This window comes from Pungitius pungitius, chromosome 18 (genome assembly GCF_949316345.1).
Source record: "Pungitius pungitius chromosome 18, fPunPun2.1, whole genome shotgun sequence".
In the NCBI taxonomy this organism is placed as follows: Eukaryota; Metazoa; Chordata; class Actinopteri; order Perciformes; family Gasterosteidae; genus Pungitius; species Pungitius pungitius.
In genome coordinates, this window is record NC_084917.1 from 2,388,899 (window position 1) to 2,410,617 (window position 21,719).

General features: G+C 52.1%; 1 protein-coding gene across 3 annotated transcripts; it reads right to left on the reverse strand.

Moving 5' to 3' along the window:
- Positions 1-2,359: 2,359 nt before the first annotated feature.
- Positions 2,360-21,613, reverse strand: LOC119226861 (electrogenic sodium bicarbonate cotransporter 1-like). Of its 3 annotated transcripts, none has more exons than XM_062558992.1 (27): positions 21,268-21,613; positions 18,270-18,343; positions 17,472-17,669; positions 14,666-14,798; positions 13,605-13,765; positions 13,312-13,491; positions 13,022-13,117; positions 12,644-12,720; positions 11,736-11,893; positions 11,556-11,643; positions 10,950-11,104; positions 10,408-10,527; positions 9,910-10,084; positions 8,786-8,919; positions 7,698-7,960; positions 7,468-7,520; positions 7,157-7,342; positions 6,658-6,771; positions 6,108-6,269; positions 5,321-5,499; positions 5,098-5,170; positions 4,330-4,398; positions 3,972-4,145; positions 3,697-3,861; positions 3,517-3,610; positions 3,179-3,252; positions 2,360-3,018 (listed from the first exon to the last, which is right to left on the reverse strand). In XM_062558992.1, exons 1-26 carry the CDS (start codon positions 21,282-21,284, stop codon positions 3,209-3,211), a joined length of 3,342 nt encoding a protein of 1,113 aa, XP_062414976.1. In that variant the 5' UTR covers positions 21,285-21,613; the 3' UTR covers positions 2,360-3,018; positions 3,179-3,208. The 3 variants fall into 3 exon arrangements, with proteins under 3 accessions (XP_062414976.1, XP_062414975.1, XP_037341100.2); XM_062558991.1 differs by having other exon boundaries at positions 3,175-3,252; XM_037485203.2 differs by lacking the exon at positions 13,022-13,117 and having other exon boundaries at positions 3,175-3,252.
- Between the last annotated feature and the right edge of the window lie 106 nt (positions 21,614-21,719).

Sequence of the window (21,719 nt, forward strand, 5' to 3'; positions counted from 1 at the left end):
TTTTTTTTTACATTCACTAAGAATTGTTTCACCTAATCGTCATACCGCAGAAAAGCAACAAAACCATCATTGCGGCCTGGAATGGACCCCCCCCCCCTCCCCCCAGCAGACCCTCTACAGCTGCTTTCTGTTAACTGCAGCCACGTTTTGTGCAGTTTATGTATTTTTTTGCCTTTATGTAACTAAATGTGGATGAAGCAAAGTTTAAAATTCTTTTTTTTTTCTTTGTGTCACTGCAGATATAGTTTTAGCAGATTATGAAAAAATAGCCTTTAAAAAATGGTGCACCCTAAAATTCCACTTCTCTTGAACACATAACGAATTAATAAGGTAAAATAAATAAATAGTTATGTTTTTGTTTTTTTACTTTCCACCTGTCAACAGTCAAAATCAAACCAAAAACAATGACACGAGCAGATTAAGCCTCCATTCCTCACACACACACACACTCACACACACACATCGGGTCTGAAGCCAATAACGCTGCGCATTTGCCGAGCGACACAAAAAAACAACCAGGCTGGTCGGGCTTAATTCCATCTCTCGTTTCTCAACTAAACACCTGCAGGGTTTTAAGTGAGTTTTATAAACCCATAGAAACCGATATGGCTGAGGACGCATTAGTCTACTGGTCAAGGTCCTTCAAGAGTGAATCATCTGTAAAGGACAAGACAAATGTCAACACATCCGTAAAGAATCGGTCAAATATTTAACTAAAAAAAGCAATTAGTTACAATTTATGAAGGGTGACTTCACATATTGTGGACAATCACGTTGCTTATTTGGCCTGATTCTGTGATTTCCTCTGAAGAAAAGCATCGTTTGGACTATCGAGTAGAGCCACGGTTCATCTTCACAACGCTTCCAGGTGTTGCAGGACTGGCGCATTTCAACGTACACGGAACTAATCCCGAGGAGCAGCGCGTGCACACGCACACTGCACACGCACACACGCATCTACTTCAGTTCCCTTCAAACATCAGACACCTGCAGCCGCTCGGCCAACACGCGTAAGCCCCGGCGACGTTAACCTGAGCCGACGTCAGGGGAAAACCACTCACTCCCCTTTTTCCCTTCCCTTCCCCTCGTGAGCGATGAGCCAATTAGTCTCATTAGAGCCGGCTCTCGGGGGCCTGTGATGGGGGAGAATCAACCTCCGCTCCCAATAAAAATTTAAAAAAACATGCTACTATCCCCATCTTTTAAGATTAGAAAGAAAAACAAACACACCGATAAGTGTAAGAATCATCTGAACGTTTATTGTGCTCATTCAAAACAGGACTCGATAAAAAAAGGAGAGAGAGAGAGAGAGAGAGACAGCTTCAGGGAGTAACATACGATGGTTGGTATAAAATCGGTTCAAAAGCGTTCTATTAAATGTGGAATCGGATCCAGCAAGTCAAAAAGCCCAGATGGAGGGACCAGGGAGGAAGACCGTGGTGTTTGGGATGTCCGTCTCAAAGCAGCTGTAACAGTCCGGGCCTTCACATCTGGATCATTGGTGTGGCTGTGAACGCATTCAAATCAAAGCTCTCGTTGTGCAGGTTCCTCTTCTTCAGTATTTCAAGCCATTGAGATGGATCTCACACACACACACACACACACACACACACACACACACACACACATTTGGATACGTGGTAATATCCAGAATCAGAACTCAACGAGCAATACACACATGATCAAAAACAATTTGAACAAGGACGTTTAAGACACTAAATGGGATTCTGATGATGATGATGATGATGTTGATACATGACTCTGAAGCTGTTGACTTCCACCCTGTGAGCTTTGAAGCAGAACTTCATCCAGCGGCCTCACAGGGGGGGGGGGGAAATCAACGGTTGATTTGCATAAGATACGAACACGCAATTTAAAAACAAATGTACTCAAAAGACTGAAAAGTGTATCACAGTTTGAATTTGATGGCGATTCAAAGAGTAAAAAACCCGCCTCAAGCTGTTTTAGGCTTAAGTTCACAGTCAAGTGTGTTTCACTTTCTACCCAACTTGAAGAAATCATTAAACAAAAATCAGTTGTTTTTGGGGATGAGAAATACAATTCTGGTGGAATTAACCTTTAAAAACATGGCAAATACACACAATAATCATTTCATCTCGACAAAGAAAAATACAATATCTTGAAGCGTCGCAGAGGAACTCCATCCGGAGACCCTCCGCGACGCCGTTTCAGTGTTTGATCACAAATAATTGCACGACAGATGTTTAATATATAATGCCTGGCACCTACAGAAATATAAGAGGTAGCGCTACATACAGGTAGAATACATCTATATCTCCTGTGGATACGGACCGCACAAAGAAGAACTTCAGATTTGCACACATGGTGGGGGGAGGGGGGTAAAGCCATACTTTAGATTCGAGCAGAACATTCATCTTGCCCAGAGTTTAAATATAATAAATACAGAAAAAGGTGTGTGTGTGGGGGGGGGGGGGGGGGGGAAATAAGGGAAACTAGACAAAAGCAGAAGTTCCAGTCTGTATGGGGGTCGACCCGCCCAAACCCACCTGTTATTCTCACATGACCTCTTTTGGATGTGTTTGATCAACATTCAGCCCTAAGCTGGATCAATATGCCCATCAAATACTACATTAACGTCCCGCTCATGCTGCATGTGCACAAGTCACCTTCTGGAGCCCTTTTTTTTTTTGCTCAACGTGAGGGGGGGGGGGGGGGGGTGATTCGTCTCGAGTGGATAAACAAAAGACAAACCGATGTCATTGTCTCGTGACCTTGAGGAGCCCTCGAGGATGAAGAAGTAAAAACGTTTTCCCCGGGGTTCAAAATTCATGACAAATACTTCCAGCCCCTCGGATTGAAATCACACCGGGGGAATAATGGTTTACATATTAATAAAAATAATAGAATCTGGGAAGGGAAAATTCATTCATTCACAGATCGCTTTCGGAGCCCTTCCTCCAGAAGAAGGCCTGGTCTTCAGAGTTCCTGCCGATTCGGATCCGAGGCAGACCTTTTGTGTACGAACCCTTCTCAAGACTGCAAGGAGGAGGAGGAGGAGGAGAAAAGCAAAGCAACAGTTATTGGTGCGCCGCACGAGACGAGAAAATATTTTTTTTTTTTAAAAATCGAAATCACACGGGCGTGAATTAGGAGTTCACTTTGCCTTTCGGAGGAACGCCGGGCTGTACTCACTCACTCGGCCACAGTGGGGGACTCAAAGTAGCGCTCAGCACGACGAATGCGGGTTAAGGAAAGCCGCGGATGGATCTCCTGGTGGGGGGGGGGGGCGGGGGGGGGGGAAAGAAAAGAACCCTTAAAAGCATGTTCTTTGTTGTTTTGAGCACTGAAAAGTCAAGCGGCTCAGCAGAAAGGACGAGAAGAAGAAGTGGAGGCAAGCGGCGTTCAGTGATTGGGTCGTTTTCGGCGAGCTGCAAGGAGGCTTTTAGTTTGAAAAAAAAAAAAAAAAGAGAGAAATATGCGCATTAAGCCTTCAGAAGCAAAAGCGATAACCCCCCCCACCAGGCTTGTACTCACTATCCACAGATTTAGCGCCCAACATGGGCTCCTGCTCCATCAAATCCATAGAGATTTTTATACTGGGAACATTTTCATTGTAGGGGTAGTCGGACTGTGGGAGGACGGAGGGAGGCGGTTAACACTTCACGAGGAACCGCGGGACAACGACGGAATTTTAAAAACACTCAAAGAACTCACAAACTCGATCTCGCTGTCTATGCTTCCCTTCTTCTTGCTCTTCTTTTTCTTCTCGTCCTCCTTCTTCTTCTTGTCCTTCTCGGGGATGACGTCGTCCAGGTAGCTGAGGTCGTGCTGGGAGAACACGTAGTCCATCGCCTTGCGGACGGCGACCAATGCCAGGATCTGCATGGGGGGGGGGAGAGAGAGAGAGAGAAACCGTGCGATTGGCTCTCTGGTGTTTTTTCCTTTTCCCGGATGGAGCTCCGCCGGGCCGATCGCGGCCCATTCCTCACCATGACGGGGAAGACGATGGCCGCCACGGTGGACTTGAGGATCCAGAGGAAGGCCAGGCACAGGCCCTGGATGAAGGTGAACAGGTGGATGCGTCTCTGCGGCACGTGGCGCAGGTAGATCAGGTCCGGCTGGTGCTTGGCGGGCATCAGGAGCAGCTGCAGCCGGTCCATGAACTGAGGCGGAGCCAAAAGACACACAGAGAGCAGGGGGGGGGCGAAGTCAATGGGTATCGTTATGATTAGTCAGAAAGCGGGAGGCGCGCCGCTAACCGCACGCTCGCTGAACCCGTTCCGGCAGTCCCGCTCGGGACGGTTCATCGCTTCCTCAAGTCAGTGAGACGCGACGCGCGGCACTCACCTGCACGCCGTTGAGCGACGCCACGCCCATGTAGAGGAACACGCCGTAGAGCACCGGCATGGGGATGAACTGAAAAGGGGCACGAGGTCACAGGTTATGGATTGGCCGATGACACATTCCGTTTCGCAGGATTGCGAAAGATTTATTTGGGCGCTTGGTTATCGGCCACAAGCGGCTTTACCTGGAAGGTTATTTTAGTGGACGACTCAGCAGTGTGACAAGGCACTTAGCTGCCATTAGTGCGGTTTTGGCAGCTACTTTGACAGCATTACCCATAAAGCTTTGCAGCAGTAAGCTAAGGCAGGAACATGCCAGTCAAACAAGCAGCTGTTTGTGCAGGAGGGGTGAAAGTCAAAATGCATGCTCGATATCTTCAAAAAATAAGATAAATTCACCTCCTCACAATGAATAAATGACCCGGGACGAGGAACATGTATTCACAGGATCACAAGTGCAATATCCAGAAATGTCCACAAGGGGGAGTACCGACCCCAACTATCAATAACTTCACTTTTGTTTTTTTGGCAGCTTCGTGTGGGAATGAAAACTTGAGAAACATTCGGGCTGCAAACGGAGTTTAATCCTGGATGAGGCCGCTTATTTCACATCAAATGACTTCAACCAAGGAAGTCCTTAATGGGATGAAAAGAAGACTTGAGATTATAACAAATGTGATCGGGCGGGACAGTCGTTTGTCCTGAAAGAAGCGGACAGTAATCCTTGTTTTTCGGGGGTGGGGGGGGGAGAATTAAGAAGTCCAGGCACTACCTTGAGGATGGGGGCCATGAAGACGGAGAGCCCCGTCAGCAGGAACACGAAGATGCCGGTGACCCTTTGCTCTCTGGAAGAAAAGGAGAAAAAAAAACACCCAATTAAAAAAAGGCTCAATGTCGCAACCACTCCCCATTTCCCAGATTGCTTTGGGACTGTTGTGTGTTCTCCTGGTACTCGGCGTCCTTGGCTTTCAACAGGAGGAAATGAGGCATCTCACCTGACGCCCAGGAACTTGGGCATCTCCCCGGGGGCCGACGTCTTGGTCTCCATTTTCAGCGAGTCGATGTGGGCGATGGAGATGACGGTGGCGGCCACGTACCACGGCAGGCCCAGGAAGGAGCACACCACCATCAGCACGGCCACCAGGAACAGATCCAGGTGGTAGCCCGCGCCTTTCTGAGGGGTGGTGGGGGGGGGGGGGGGGAGCAAACCGTGAGATTCTCACCGGGAACCAAAGTACATGCAACACGAGGGGATTTCTCCGGGCTTTAAGGGTTCTCTTTGCACAACAGAAACGCTGTTGTCCTATAACAGCTAAGGGATCGGATCTCTCCAAACCAGTGACGGTTCATAATCCCACACTCGTTTACCACAATCCTCCAGTCTCTCCTCCACCAGTAAAAAGGTGGGGGGCGCTCAGCTGAACAGGGGAGCGGGGTGGGAGGGGCTCGTGGGGAGTAGCACAGGTGATACCTTGTTGGCTAATTACACTCGACGAGGAGAAAAAAAAGAAGAAGAAAAAAAAAGACTCCCTCCAATAAGCGAGCCATGAGCAGGCGTTATTTGAGGAACTGGAGAGCGAAGGGGCCCGAGAGTAACAAGACCGCTTGTGTGCCAAACATTTTTTTTTTTTTTTAAAAAGGGAAAGTTGTCAGACTTGAGTTTGCACCCAGTAGAATCTGTAGTAGATGCAGTTACAATGCAGCCATTTGACCATTTTAACGAACGACAGCACTCCATCCAAAAAAAAAAAAACATTCCTTCTCGCCTTTGGTGTCACCGACCTTGAGTTTGTGCTCCTTCCGGTTGACGATGACGGCGGTGATCTGCTGGTCCATGAATATCAGGATGGTGACCAGCAGAGCCGGGATGGTGGCCGCCAGGTACACCCACCAAGGGTTCCCTCCGAACGGGGGGATGAACCAGCGCCGGTGCGGACTGGTGGGCTGGAACGAGGAAGAAGAAGAAGAAACGGGGTCAACGTGACGGAAACGTCTCACCGCCGTGACCCCCCCGGGTCACGTCTTAAAAAGAGAAGAGGGAAGGAAAAGAAAAAAAAACTAATTCCAGGTTTACTAGATTAAAAAGATTATTTTACAATCCTCTAGTGTCTCATGGCGGAAGTGGCCTCTGGTGCGTTGCTGCATGACGGAAATCTGTGAATCAAGGCCGTGTTTCCCGACAAAAGCCGGCTGTGTCCTCAAACCCGCTCTGACCGGGTCGCCATTCGATGCGACTGGCTGGGGGGGGGGGGATCTCCGAAACTGAACAGGCCTTAGTTTCGTGCACGTCTATTGGGGGGGGGGGGCATGAAACCCTCAGTCCTCCACGCACCTTGAATTCTCTTGGCACGATGAGCTTCGGGGTGTTCACTCCGACGAAGGCGTCCACGCCGCAGAAGAGCAGGATGGTCAAGATGATCGCAAAGTCGCTGATGAGCTTCCTCACCTGGAAGCAGGAAACATGGTTTCAGTGCTTTGGCCGTTTTTTTTTTTTTTTTTATTTAGTATGAACCTTTTCTCGTTTCTTGTGTTCTTAAGACAGTCACCCTGTTGAACTACATCTTTGAAGAGAAACATTAACCTGCTGAGTGTTTGCTTTTTGTACTTAGAGTGCAATTATGATTCATTCATTCATCATGAAACCAATCAACCGGAGCTAATGGATGAAGATTCAAATAATTGCATGTTTGAAAAAAAAAAAAAAAGTAAGTTAGCACACATTTGAAAGTGGGTAATGCACACATGCACAAAAGGCCCGTTGTAAGTAACATGCCGCCCCCTCCCTCTCTCCCCCCCCCCTCCCCACCACCAGCTAATCATCCATCGCTCACTGTGGTGGGGAAGAAGCGGCTCGTCTTGAACTTCTTCAGCGTCATGGAGCAGGTGTAGGTCCCGAAGAACAGGATGAAGGACATCAGGGTGATGTCAGGCACGAAGCCGCAGGCCTCTCCGACCAGCTGGCCCCCGTAGTGCAGACACTGGTGCTTCGTCAGGGACGTCCAGGTGGAGTTCTCCGCCTGGACAGACGAGGGGAAAAAAAGTCTCTTTTAAAAAAAATCTGTGCGGGGGAAACTGCAGCGTCGCCGCTAAATGTCACCAAAATAAATAAATAAATAAAAAGAAAGGTAAATCGACGACGTACCACGGCGGTGTCGTTGGACCACGGGAAGACGTCGAAGGTTTCCGATGAGTTGCCTGGCAACGAGAACAACATCAAGCAACCCAACAAAATCGCAGAGAGGATCAGATACGGCCCGTTTGAGAATGTAAACAGCGGGATGTGCCCGCCCCCATGTCGCCCGTTATCTCCACCTTGTTATCCCGGTGATACCGGCGGCGGGGGGGGGGGGGGGGGGCGAGGCGAGGCCTTACCGGGCGCGCAGGCGCAGTCGTAGAGGGTGACCAGGTCGGCGTTGTACTCGGTGTGGATGGGGTTGTGGTGGGAGAGCTTGATCATCTTCTTGAACGCGTCGTAGATGAAGATGAAGCTGATGAGCGCCGAGAAGCCCTCCTCGGTGAACCGCGTGAAGTACTGCACCAGGAAGCTGGCGTCCGTGGCGACCAGCACCAGGCAGAACACGGCCGACCACAGGCCGATCCACAGGCGGAACTCCAGGTAGTCCAGCTCGTTGTCCCTGAGGAGGACAGGACAGCCGCGTGAGTGACGATTGCCGTATTCCGCAGCCGAGCGCTCAGAGGTCAAAGGTCACCCCCCCGTTGTCCCCTCGACGTTGACGCGCGCGAGCAGCTTTTTTTCCCCCCTAGATGTGACCGATGCGCCTGTGCTGCAGCGGCAGCTGCAGGCGCCGCCGACAGCTGCCGCTGACTCGGCAGCAGCCGCCGCCATGGAAACATTTGGCGGGCACCGAGGCCTCCATATTCCCCTCCCAGTTCAAAAGGAGAGTGAATTATGGATGAAGGAACAGAATCAGCGTGGTGTTTGGTAATGCTAGAAGATGCTTTGTGTGTGTGTGTGTGTGTGTGTGGGCAAAATGCTGAATGTATGCATTTAAAGATTAAAAAAAGGAGCAGATATGACTTAGTTCTTAATGTTGCAGAATACACTTCCTGCTTTCCCACCATTCAAGGTTATTTATTCTGTTGGATGCACTTTATTGCGTTTTCTCCTCCATCTGTTTTTTTACACCAGGGTGTGTGGGGCCCATTCAGGGCAGGAAGTAGACGGGCTGAAGCACTTATGAAATTAACAATCAGCCGGCAACAGATTTACAATAAGCACCAAAAGGGTTCCGGTCGGGATGATAAAGCAAAGCTGCCATCAGAACATTCAGCATTTATTTTACTTTTTTTTTTTTTATTATACTTTACTATTAAAACGAGGCACAAGGATAACATGTGAAAACACACAGACAGCATCGGCCCCTCTGGGGATGGACCACCTGTAAACACTGCAGCTGCTTTTCAACTCTATTCCCACCCCCCGAGTTGCACTTGCTCACTTGCTGAAACCGTGGAGGAGCCTTTCAAACACGAGCACCGGGCCCGTGCTGCTGAGGATGGTCAGGGGCTGACCGGCCAGCAGGCAGAACACCGTCCCCGTCAGCGCCGTGCCCAGGAAGCTCTCCAGCACGCCCTGCGCACACACACACACACACACACACACACACACGCACACACACACACACACACACACACACGCACAGCTAAAGCAGCATGTTTGCACAGAGGAGATAAGGCGACTCATCCTGGGAAGGACATCACTTCATCAGGATTCCCGACATTCCGCTGACGCGCTCGTTTCCCTCCGACGGGACGGGCCGGTTTGATTCGGGCCGCGTCGGCGTTGCCCCGAACGCCTCGCGCTACGCAGGCGGGGAGACGTTGCCTGCGAGGGCGGGGGATTCCCTCTGCTGCGCGTGTCTGACACTAGGGGAGGGGAGGGGGGCGCTTGGAGACTCTTCTATGACGAGGCTTCAGCGGATGGGTAATCTGGATCAGTGGTTATTTACAGCAAGGCGGAACCGCGGGCCGAGGGGGGGGGGGGACAGATGCAGAAGTTCCCGTCCATTATCCAACTGTCCCGCGCGCGGCAGGTACAGCAGATGGATGCAGCGTGAGCCCTTGAGCTCACAATTAGCGTGGCTTACCAGCTGAGGGGGGAGGGGGGAGGGGGGAGGGGGGGAGCACCTTTTTTCTGCTGCGCACCAGCGCGGGACTTAACACGGCTCCGTCATCCCGCGAAACGGATCCGGTGACACACCTTTTAGGTGCGCCCAGGACAGACAGAGACGGACTCCAGTGAGACGCGTTCTTCTACTGCTGTCCGGAGCCTTTTGCTTCACGAAGGGAAATTTTTTATTTTTTTTAACAGTTACGTAATGTCTTATTTGGCTCGGGAGGGAGGCTTTCAATAAGGGTTCAGCTAACGGGTTCATCACGGCTTTGTAAAAAGTTGAATTTGACTCAATTTGTTTGCTTTCTTATAAAATGTACATTGATGGCTCCATTGTCTCTTTATGTAGTCATTTAATTTTAAAACCTCAGCAGATTTTATAAATTGCTCGGCTACGCCCTGAATTCTTTAGCCAGAGGTCTAAGGTCACAAACCTTACTGGTACCGCACCTGCATGTTTTCCGTAGCGTCGCCCAGCAGCCCCCCGAATGTGATGGCGTTGGTGACGGTGCCCAGGTAGATGAACAAGATGGCCGACAGCGACTGGATGTGCAGCGCGTCGTAGAAGTCGCTGGCGAAGAACGGCAGCTTCCTCTTGACGTCCAGGACGAGGCCCCCACAGAACCTTGGGGGGAGAAGGTGGGCCGTTGGAGTCAGCAGGTGGGACATTAACTCAACAGTGAACCGGCCCGTGATGGGGGAGGGACGATGACTTGGTTCTTTCCCAAAAAGGAAGATGTGTTAACAAAACAAATGTTGCGCAATAAGGAAGCACCGCAGACGCCAGTTAGTCATGTGTGGAGACGTTTCCTCGTTGGAAACTTATTTCCGGGTTATGACTTCTATTTAAGATCATCAAAATCATGGCAACGCTCCACTGCGATTAGGATCCACTCCCCCCCCCCTCCTCAACTATCCACACCACATGACCCTCGGGAGGTGAATTACTTCCTAGTGCGCTGCAGCTCCTCTCCGACCGCGTGTCCTCCGCCTCCACCTGCGTTTCCCGCGTCGTGGGGGGTGTCGCCGTTCATCTGAGGGGCCTCCAGCCCGGCGTACATGTTCTTCCTAAGAAGAAGAAGAAGAAAAAGCTTCAGAATTCAGTCTCACGACAAAAAGAACACACACATTTAGGATTTGGTATGAATAGAAAACAGTGATGCAAATTAGCTTTATAAAATGCAAATATATACTGGGTGGCTAATGGCTGCATGACGGGGGTCCAACTGCAGCTTTTGTTAACTTGGGTGGTTTTTGCAAACATTAGGATAATATTTCTGAAAACCGACAGGTCCAGTCTGTGACTCCTCTACACCTGACCTACCTCCACAGCAGCTTAGCAGGGCGGCTAATTCTAATCTGTAATCGTGCTTCAGATAATTATGCGTCATATAACCCTGCTAAGTAAAAGCAAACCAGGTGACAGGTGTGCAGTGACGTCATTCATTCATTCATTCATTCATCCGTCCATCTGGTGGCCGGGAGCGGACCTCTTGTCTGAGGAGGGCAGAGACTTGGGGGGCTCTATCCTGATGTTGGGGTCCCACTCGCCGGGGGGCAGCACGATGACCTCGTCCAGGAACTCCTCGATACCGGCCAGCAGGTCCTGCCTGTCCTTTGCCTTGTAGGCGATGTCGTGGAACACCTGACGCCAACCGACACGCAAAAGGTTGTTAACGCGGTGCGGGCAGACGAAACACCACCACCCCCCCCCCCCCCTCCTCGGACAACACCGGGTCAGAGTGCGACCACGAGAATGCAAATGCAACCAAATATAATATTGACAAAGAAGTCTTTCACGTCACACTACGGATCTGGTGACTCCTAAAAAAAATAAAAAGGGCAAACATCTGATAAGCTTGTGACACCGCTGTCAGGGGTGGGTGAGGGGGGGGGGGGGGGGGTGAGAGCTCTTTCTATCCTGCCATGTGAGGAGGGGGGGGGGGGCTTGATTTGTGGGGTTCCTGCCGACACGGAGGGGGTAAGTGGGGAGACACAAAGAAGACGATGGGCAACATATTTTGGGGAAGGATGGCAAAAAAAAAAAGTTTTATTGGGACACACAACATTTGCATAGTGTTACACAGTAAAAGTACCTCGTCGGACATCAGGGTGGCGATGGCCCGTCCGATTTCATGATAGGACTTGGCTTTACCTTTTGGGCCCAGCAGGACGAAGAGAAATCTACAAACAAATAAATAAAAATGAGGCGCCACGGGCTCGTTTGAACTTCCGGTCCCCCCCCCCGACACCGGCGGGCCCGTCTCCATCTCTACCTGGTGGGCACGGGGACCTCGGTCAGGGCGCCCAGCATGACGGCCTGCTGCAGGCGGACAAACGCCACGAACGGGGTCTCCAGGAAGTCCACCTCGCCGATCAGCACGTTGGACGCCTCCGCGTCGCGGGGCAGTTTCTTCATGAACTTGTTCTTCAGCTGGAGACAGAGAGAGTGTGAGAAAAAAAAAAAAAATAAAAAAAGAAAACGTCGCCCACCCCCCCCCCCCCCCCTGATAAAGGAGGCGATTAAAAAAGCGATTGCAACAACAGCGGCGTTTCAGGTAGCGCGCGCCCTTTCCTGGAATTATGCGCCGAACGGCAGCTTGACTCCGCGCCACCCGGTAAACAGAGGAGGAAAACGCACGTTTCATTGTTGCACTTAAACTGATACTCGGCGCGCACAAAGAAGGCGGGTCGCGCACGACGGGAAACACAAACAAACCGCTGCGGGGGGGGTGATTAACTGCAGGCCGCGGACAATATTTGACACGTTCAATGTTGCACGGAGGGCAGAGTGGGGGGGGGGGGGGGGGGGGCGCGAAAGCCAGCTTTCGGCCGCGGTGCGGTGCATCTGCAGCCCAAGATGACTACTGGCTGGTGCGTCATGGCGGCGAGAGACACTGCATGTGTGGGGCCACAGAAACTCCAGGAGACAAAGGGGAGGACACGGGAGCCTGTTGTTGCACGGAGCGGACCGAGAGCCCGGGGTCTTATCTATCAGGATGTGTGAGGCTCACAAGCCCCCCCCCCCCCCACACCCCCACACACACACACACACACAAACACAGACACATGACCCTGCGTAGTGCTGCTTTGTGAATGGAGAGCTTAAGCATTGTTTGTTATGGTTGCGCAACAGTTGCGCGTCTCTTCGCAAAACAATTGGAAGGAGGAGGAGGAAGATTACCTGATCCCGCTCCGGTTTGTCGGAGAAGTCGCTCAGGCTGTTGGAGGTGAGGTTTCTGTGGGAAGTACCGGGGCTACCTGCACAGAGGTGAGACACTGTTGGGAGGGGTGGGGGGGAAAAGTCGAGAAGGAGAAGAAGAGGCACAGCTGCAACGGGAGACATTGTTGGCAGAGGAGGAAGACGAGTCCCAGAAGAGAGACAAAAAAGGCACAGGGAAAGTACACAGAGAGAGGGCCAGAATACTCGGGAGCAAGCTAAATGCGGCACGGCTTAAGCTGACTAATGCCAGATGGTCCTTGATGCAGGTGCTCCAGGGAGAGGGGGGGGGGGGGGTGAATGCAAACTGTGGATCTGCGTGCCGCGTGTGACCTCACTTACAGAGGTATCCCATGCTGGCGCTCCGAGTGACCTCACACGGGTCCTCCGGCTGCAGGGGGTGTGAACAAGGCACGGCGTGCTCGGCGGGGTTGCGTGCTGACGGGGGTGGGGGGGGGGGAAGTCGGAGTCCCAGAGAAGGGACGGGGGGGGGGGGGGAAGGAAAGGAGGAAGACAAGGAAAATGAGAGCAGAGAAAAGACAAGTAGAAGATTAGGAAAAGAAAAAGAAAGGAAATCAGCAGACAGTGTTGGGGTAAAAGGGGGGGGGGGCGGGGTTCGGGGGGGGCGTTACCATTCTCCTGGTTGCTAAACAGCCTGCTCGCACTGGACACGCTCTTGCCGATGTCGGCGAGGGAGCGCAGGTTGGACTTCTTGGTCTGGTGGCGATGCCTCCGCAGCAGCGTGTACGTGACCTTCTCCTTCAGATCCGCCTTCAGCTGACCCGCCTCAATCTGGCTGCTGGTGATCAGCTCTGTCGGAGGGGGGGTGGGGGGGGGGTGGAGGACACGTTGAGCAAGATCAGCGCCTCCCGCATTCTTTCCGACAGATGTACATGTGGATTTATCTGACCGCTCTCTTACTCACCGACAACCTGCGGCAGCGTGGAGGCCTCCAGGTCCAGCAGGATGGAGCCCTTCTCGATGCACGTTTTGAGCTCCATCAAGCTGTGCAGGGACAGCGTGGCCACGTGTGGCTTACTCCAGCGCTCCCCGCCCGCCTCCACCTTCTCCTCGAACTTGATCCATCTGAGCGTACGGAGGGAGAAGACACACAAGGGGGAAAAAAATGGTGCAGGTGTCAGAAAGAAAACTTTCTAAATTGACAAACTAGTATACGAGCAATGCACAAGCAAGGAGACAAGACGGGTCCTCTTTCCTTCACTAAACAACGCGCGGTATTTTGTATCACACTTCACAGAGAGAATAAGGGATGCAGCGCGGCGTAGAAACACAACATGAAATCAGCGGACTTGAGAAGACACGGGACACGCTGGGACAGAGGCGTTTGTTCCCTACGTGGCTGAATGTGAGACTTTGTGTTGTGAGCTTAACTTTTCGAGGAAAGGACTCGGGACCAAGGAATCTCTTCAACAATAGCCCCCCCCCCACACATGTCAGCGCTACAAAAGGGCCATTCTGCAGCGGCCCCCGAGGATGGGGTTTCCTCCCGGGGATAGAGTATCCCCTCTGGCCTCGGTCCACCAGCACAGTTAGGAGACAGTGTCCAACCCGAGGACTTCATTCAACGTCCCTTTCTGACGCAACAAAAAACCGGGGGGGGAGGGGGGGGGGGGGGGGCGTTTCCCTCCTCGCGAGCCTTTATGCGGCATAACTGTGTACATATCGCTTTCTCTTCTCTTGTTGAACCACACCTTCCAGGAACAACAAAACAAAAAAAAAAAGAGATAAAAGGTGTTCTCTGCAGTGCACTTTCCACGCCAAGCAGTAACATCACGCCTCGTTCCACCCGAGTGGGAGTCCTGGCCCTTTTTTTTTTTTTCTCCCCTGGGTCTCACAGGGGCCGGTACCAGGGATCTCCAGGCAGATAGCGGCGGCTGGGAGATCACTGGAGCCCGATTCCCCGCACAAAACAAAAACACGCTGATTCATTACGAGAGAGAGAGGGGGGGGGGGGGCACCACCCACCTGGCCGTCTCCTTCCACTCCATCTCCTGCCCGTCCACGGCCAGTAGTTCGTCCAGCTCGGTGAAGAGCTGGGGTGGGGGGGGGCCATCGTCCTCCTCCCCCAGGATGAACCGGATCCTTTCCGCTGGAGAAACTGCGGGTGGGGGGGGGGGGGGGGGGGGAGAAGGCGGCGAGTTAGGAACCAGCAAACGAGGAAGTGTGTCAAGGAACTGATTATTATTATGGAAACGTACGGATTTAAATAAATATAAATTTAGTTACTATTTGATTAAAGGGAGTCATCGCTCTGCAGATTTAAAAAAAAGGCACAGTGTGTGTTTTGAGCAACCAGGGATGTAACTTCAAAGGGAAATCGCTTCGTGCATTTCGGACATTTGTCCTCAGAAAAAAAGAACCGACGCCCATTGACCAACTCGACCCCCCCCCCCCTCCTCCCCCGAAACAAAAAGATGAAAAGCACAGTGGTATTTGAGCTGGCAGGAACTAGAACGGTGTGTTCCTCTTGAAGTACTCTCTCTCCACACACACACACACACACACACACACACACACACACACACACACACACACACACACACACACACACACACACACACACACACACACACACACAGGTGGACGCCTGGACAACGTGACGGTGCCGTAACGTTTTAATCCGCGCGCGCGCGGCGTCCCGGAGCCTCGAACTCAGGAGGGTGGAGGCTCAAAAATAGCACAGCTGGAGACTCTCGTCCAACCCCTGAGCCTCGGCAAGGTCGCGAGCGGCCGTTTTTTTTTTTTTTTGTGCGACGTCATGCGCGCCACTTAAAAAAAAAAAAAAAAAAGGCTCACACAACCGGCGTCTCGATGGAAACCGGAGCCTCCGCCGCACAACTTCACAAAAAGGGGTTTTGCAAAGAGTCAACAGGATTATGAGGATTTAGATGGAGGGCTGAACGGAAACTTGCTTTTGAAACAGTGTCACTGAGGAGGTTTGTCCTGGGGGGGGGGTCAACACTCCAGATCTCCCGCAGAGATACACACTCGGGAGAAAGAAGCCGCGCTCGGTTTGTCTGCGTCTTAAAAAAAACGGCGGCGCGCGCACAAGTCAACCGCGACGCAGTTTCAAAACCCGCGTCTGCGTCCGTTTCCTCTTCCAGCGCGACGCCGTCGGTGAACCTGAACCTGCAAGACTGTGGGGGCGCCGCAGGACAATACTCACGTGTCACTTTTTCAAACATTTAGAGACAAAATCATGTAAATACATGCAACAACTTTTCCAAGTACAATGTTTGGCAGTAACAAAGATGTTAAATAATTTAAATATTTCATTTAAATGTAAATGCTAAATGTAAATGTTAAATGTAAATGTAAATGCTAAATGTAAATGTTAAATGTAAATGTTAAATGTAAATGTTAAATGTTAAATCTAAATGTTAAATCTAAATGTAAAACTATGTTATTGCCAAACATTGTACTTGGAAAAGTTGTTGCATGTATTTACATGATTTTGTCTCTAAATGTTACATGTGAATATTGTCCTGCATTTTTTTAATTCATATGAAAACGCTAAATGTACGAAAACTGCAACAAGTCGTCCCTACGGCGCTTATTCCGGAAACACTATGTTCCCCTTCTGCTCCGCTTGGTTCTCATCACCTTTTTATGCGGCGATCATTGGGATTAGAATAATTAGAAGCGGTTTTGCAGAAACTTCCGATGTGGTGACGGGGAGAGGCCGCACGCCCCCCGCGTAGACCGAGATGGATGCGTCACACCGCGCGGCCTCCTTCGCGGTGACTAAGCACCTGAGCGCGAGGCGTGAGACGGCCCGGGATTACGGCGGTGTGAGAGGATTACCGAGGCGCTCGCCTGTCATTATATATATATATATATATATATATATATGAAGCTACTATATAATGAATAGCTCTGGTTCACAAAACCAGTACGAGCTGCTGTACAAAAATAATTAACCAGGTAAAAGTCCCTGGTGACGCCCGTGATGACTAATGTACGGCCTCGTCTCCCTGATACACTCACAGGCAATGAGTTACGCCCCAGAGGGTGGATTTCTTTCCCCTCCCCCATCATTACTGCAAGGGGTGGCGGGGGGGGGGGGGTTGCAACACAAGAGCGCCTTTCTCTCGGTTTACCCTCAACAACGATTCGAGCGTGCGTGTCGTTTTTTTTAAAACATTTTTAAATTCACCTCCACAGAAAAAGCGGGTTGCAAAACCAGAGCCGTGAAACTTTTCTCCCAAATCAGAGGTCCACGGTGAGACCTCAACGCCCGCCCACCCCTCCTCCTCCTCCCTCCAGCAGTGAGTAAACACACCACCCCCCTCCCCTCCCCAGTCTCACGGTGCCAGTTTCCATTCCCGGGCCTTTTGATGTCAAATTCCCGCACAGCGATAACAGTACGTCTTCGACCCGACGGGGCCGTTTGCTACTTGTTTAATTGCGCGTGGTGGTGGTTCAGCTACACGGCTCGTTTAAGAAGAGCTTAAAAACCGAGCTTCATCTAAAAGACCCATTTGATTTGACATTTCTCCTCCCGTTAAATGTCCACAGAACATTCCTGCTTTGCCCCCCCCCCCCCCTTTTGGTCAAGTGATCCTGAAGCAGCGCTCGGATCACTTGTTTGCTAAACAATAATTGTTTTTTTCTACATCGTCCTTCCTCATCGACCCTGTTTATTCCTCCTGAGAATCCTCTCGGGGGGGGGCAGTGCTAATCACCAAGGCGACGGTCGACACCCCCCCCCCCCCCCCTCTTCCCGCAGAGGCCCTCGGCGCCTCCGCTGTACCGTGCTGCCCGGACTCACTGAGGGGTTTGAGGACGTTGGCGGCGGACTCGTCCGGGTAGTCCCCGTCCGGGTAGTCACCGTCCGACTTGTACCCCTCCGCCGCGCCGCCGCGGGCGGCCCGCTCCCGCCTCTCCTTGTGGCTGGACTTGCGTCTGTGGCGCCTCCTGCGGTGGTAGCTCTTGGGCACGTGCACGCCAATGTACACGGTGTGGTGACCTGCAACAAAACGCCACACAATAGAGAGGGAGATTACACACGGGTGTGAAATCTTTTCTTATCTATCGCAGGGCTACTTTGACGCATTAGTTGATTTCTTTTTTTTTTTTTGGAGGGGGGGGGGGGGGCTGTGTGCTGAAGGGTTGTTGCTCATTTCCCAATCAGGAAGAGATACGGCCAAACTGTAAAGCCAAGTGAGCGTCAATGACTTCCTTCGCGGCAGCTCGTACGGGAAACAAAAGACTTTGAGAGTGCAGGAAGTCATCGGAGAAACATCCAGAGCATTTCAGAAAACTCGTCTCGTCCGACTGGCTCTTCCATGTGTCAGGGGTTGGGTGGGGTGGGGTGGGGGGGGGGGGGGGGGGGTAAATCAGGCTTCTTCGCAGAGGGCAAAGACCACCTGAGGAGGTTGAAGAGGAAGGGACAGGGATCTCTCTCTGAGGTCTTTCTCACGTGGCTTTCGGCTGACAGCCGAGCGGATATCAGCACTTGAGGGAACACGTTCCTGCTCAGGAACGTTTAGGCGCCGCCCCCCCCCCCCCCAGAGTAAACTTTCCCCTCAGCCGTGGCCGTCACGATTTGCCGCGCCTGCGAGCTTACCTTCCACCTCCTCCTCGTCGCAGACGTGTTTGACGAAGGAAGCCCCTCGGTCCAGGACGGCCTCGTCCTCCACTCTGCGAGGCCAACAGAGAAAGGTCATTCAACGTGAAACATTCTGCAGCTCCATGGAAACATTTTTTTTTTTTTTTGCAGCTCCGTTTAGGGTGAAACACAATCCTGATGACTTTTCTGCAGCTTCATATTGAACCAACGCTGAGGATTAGCTGGTTGTTTTGCACTCATGAACTAAATCTACAATGTGGCAACGAATTTGATATTTTGATTCATCGAAATAGAAACACACGGCAAAGAAAACAAGGCTTCAGGGTCAGAAAACCGTTTAAAGTGCATCAGCTTTCGTGATGGTGGAGTCATCGGCCAAAGGGACACCTCCCTATTTACCCACAATGCAGCACAAGACCTGAGGCACACGTTCAACTTCACATAATGACACACTGAAGGCCGGCGGCATCTTCTCTGGAAGGAACGTGGCTCCTCCGCTGCGGACTAACACGTGTAACGAAAAAGGGGGGGGGATTCGAGCCAAACGCCAACCTCATGATACACCTTTCTTTTTTTCTCCACAAGTAAAAACACAACAAAGGCCACGTTTACATCTGCGTTGAGGCCTCAACACGTCGGCTGTGCGTCAAGCACGTCAATGACTACGTGAACACCGGCGAGGAATCCCCATCTGGGGATGATAGCGCTTCAAAAACACAAGAGGACGGGAGCGGCGCACATAAAGCGCTGAACAAACAAAGTCCGGAAGGATACAACTTGTTCCCGCGGGTGCACCGCGAGCTCCTCTGGATTTCCCCTGTGGATACGCTATCTGTCCTTGAGAGAGACACACAAGCTCAAGGCTGATTGCAGACGTTACGTTGGTGCGCCAGCCCCCCCCACCTCCCAGTTTCAAACAAGTGGCGAAGAGGAGGAGCGTCCGCACTCGCTGCCAGAGTTTACACGCTTAGGCCCCCCCGGAGCCCCTGGGGAGGTCAAGCTGCCACGCGGCATCGCGTAGAGGGCGCCGCCGCCGCCGCTATCGCGCTTAGCTTCAGACTCCTGAAGTATGTGTGTGTGTGTGTGTGTGGGGGGGGGGGAGGGGGGGGGGGGGGGAGAAAGAGGTCAGTTCATCCCGAACTGTGAAGTACACATTCGCCGTGCTAATTAGCGCTCTGCCGCTACCGACGTCTCCAAAGCAAGTGAGATCGCACAAACACACACACACACTATCTTGGACGGGGTGTTCGGGTGGAGCTGCTCTGTGGCACCGGCTCAGGAGGTGCAGCAGGTAGTCGCCCCGGGGGGGGGGCGTTTACGTGCACGGAGAAGGGTCATGTAACAGGGGGGGAGGGGGAAGGGTCCGGGGGCCACACAGGAAGCTGGTGTTGCAGGTTTACTGCTAGCTTTAGCCCCTGGAGCCACGTTAATCTCTCCACTGAGGCCTCAGACAGGGAGGGGTAAAAGGGAGGACCCTCATGATGAGAAACACACCCCAGGTGGTGCGCAGACACACAGGATGCACGAGAAGATTACTGTTTTCAAACAGACACGGGGGGGGGGGGTGTTAAGTGGAACGAGGTGAAGAAACGTGCTCCTCACGCTTCGTCAGTAAAGTCGACGATGTGACGGAAGGTCAAGTAAAAATAAAAAGAAGCAAAACAGGGGCCAAATATCTGGTGTTGGTGCATGGAGGCGCCGATAAAGAACTTCATGTGGTAAACAGGAAACCCTTTTCTATTTCCTGCCGTGATTTCCTCTTCACTGCTTGATTAAAAAAAGAAGATGCACGCCCCCGGTGACCCGGGTGGAGGCAGGATAAACCCGTCGGTGCGTGAGGAGCCGGGGGATCAGCTGCTCGGGATCAGGGATCATCTACATCTCTTTACAGCGTGACGCAAGGCCCCAGCTCCCCCCCTCACCCACCCCCAGGACAGCAAGGTGGGTGTCCCCAGCGCAGCCTGTGTGCTTGTGCTTGTTGGGGGGTGGGGGGGGGTTCCCCAAAGAGGGAGATAACCGCTGCAATGCAGGACTATAAAAAGCCGGTGGTGGTAGTTTACAGACTGACCTTCTGTAGGCAGAGGCCCTCCCCCTCCCACACCTGTGCTCAGGTGATCGCGCCATTTTTAATGCTCCAATTAAAAAACAGCAGCCACCTCCCTGACTATCGGAGCCTTCGAGTGGACGAGGAAGACGGGCGAAGCGTCACCTCAGCATCTGCAGCCGCTCATCTGATGCTTTCTGGGTTTCACTTCTCATGTGGTGGGAACACTTCAGTAAATACACGGGGGGGGGGGGGGGGGGAGGGGCGGTGTGATTCCTGTAACTCTCACTCACTCACACTGGCTGCAAGTGAGGGTCTTCGAACTGCACGAAAACTTGTCAAATTCGTGTCAGACATTTTTTTTTTTTTTTAAAGGGGTTTCTGTGGGCGGAAGTGGGCGTTTCCGCAACTCGCAAAGAAACCGCCAAGTCTTGATCTCTTGCGTCACTGCGCAAACGTGGAAGCACACGCTGGCCCGCGTGCATGCGGATCCGTGCAGGGTGTCAGCTCATGGACCACATGCTTCGCGACGTGCAAACACAAACAAACAAACAAACAAAACCAAACACAAACACACAGCTTCGGCGCATACGTTTTGCAGCGGAGACACCTCTGCGCCACTTGGCCCCCGCGCGTCACGCTAATTAAAGGCGACACGGTTCTTGCTAAAAAGGATTAAACCGACCGCGCACGGGCGCAACCCGGTTCGAGAACGTGACGCAAGTTACACAATCGATAGCGCGCCGAAGTTGTGCAAACCCAAGAGGGAAATTTACGCACGGGGCTCGTCTGGTGGCACCGGAACAACGCCAGTCACATCGGCCGGTGAATCGTAGTCACCTGGTGCCCGATTCACACCGTACTCCCACCCACCCCCCGCCTCACCCCCGGACAGGAGCCGCTGCGGCTGAAAGGTGAAGCTCCGGAGGAACAAAGAGCGTTTCAACTCACTTCTTTTCGGAACCCATGGTGGCCGCGCTCGCCTTCAAGGGGCCGGTCGGCCCGGAGTCGGTCGAGTTGATCCCGCGGCTGAGACCAGAGTTGGGAAACCTTCAACTGTTCAATTCAAACAGTCCCCCGTGGAAATTTAATTAACAAAACAAAACAAAACCAAAACTTTTTAAAAAAAAGACAGAAGTCGAGGACCCTGGAGGTTTTGGTTTTGTTTCTTCTCTACTAATCGGAGTTGAAGCGGACCACGTCGTGTCCCGGTGTCATGTCCAACAGGGACGGGCTCCTGTCGGGTCGCGCTGGTTCTGGTTCGCGTGCGGAGGAGCTGTGTGAGCGCAGCGCGTCTGTTTCCATATTTAAAGTGCCATCCCTCCTCCTGCCGTGACGCCACCGGGGGCAGAGAGGAGGAGGAGGAGGAGGGAGAAGGGGGGGGGGTCAGAAAGTTGCTTCGG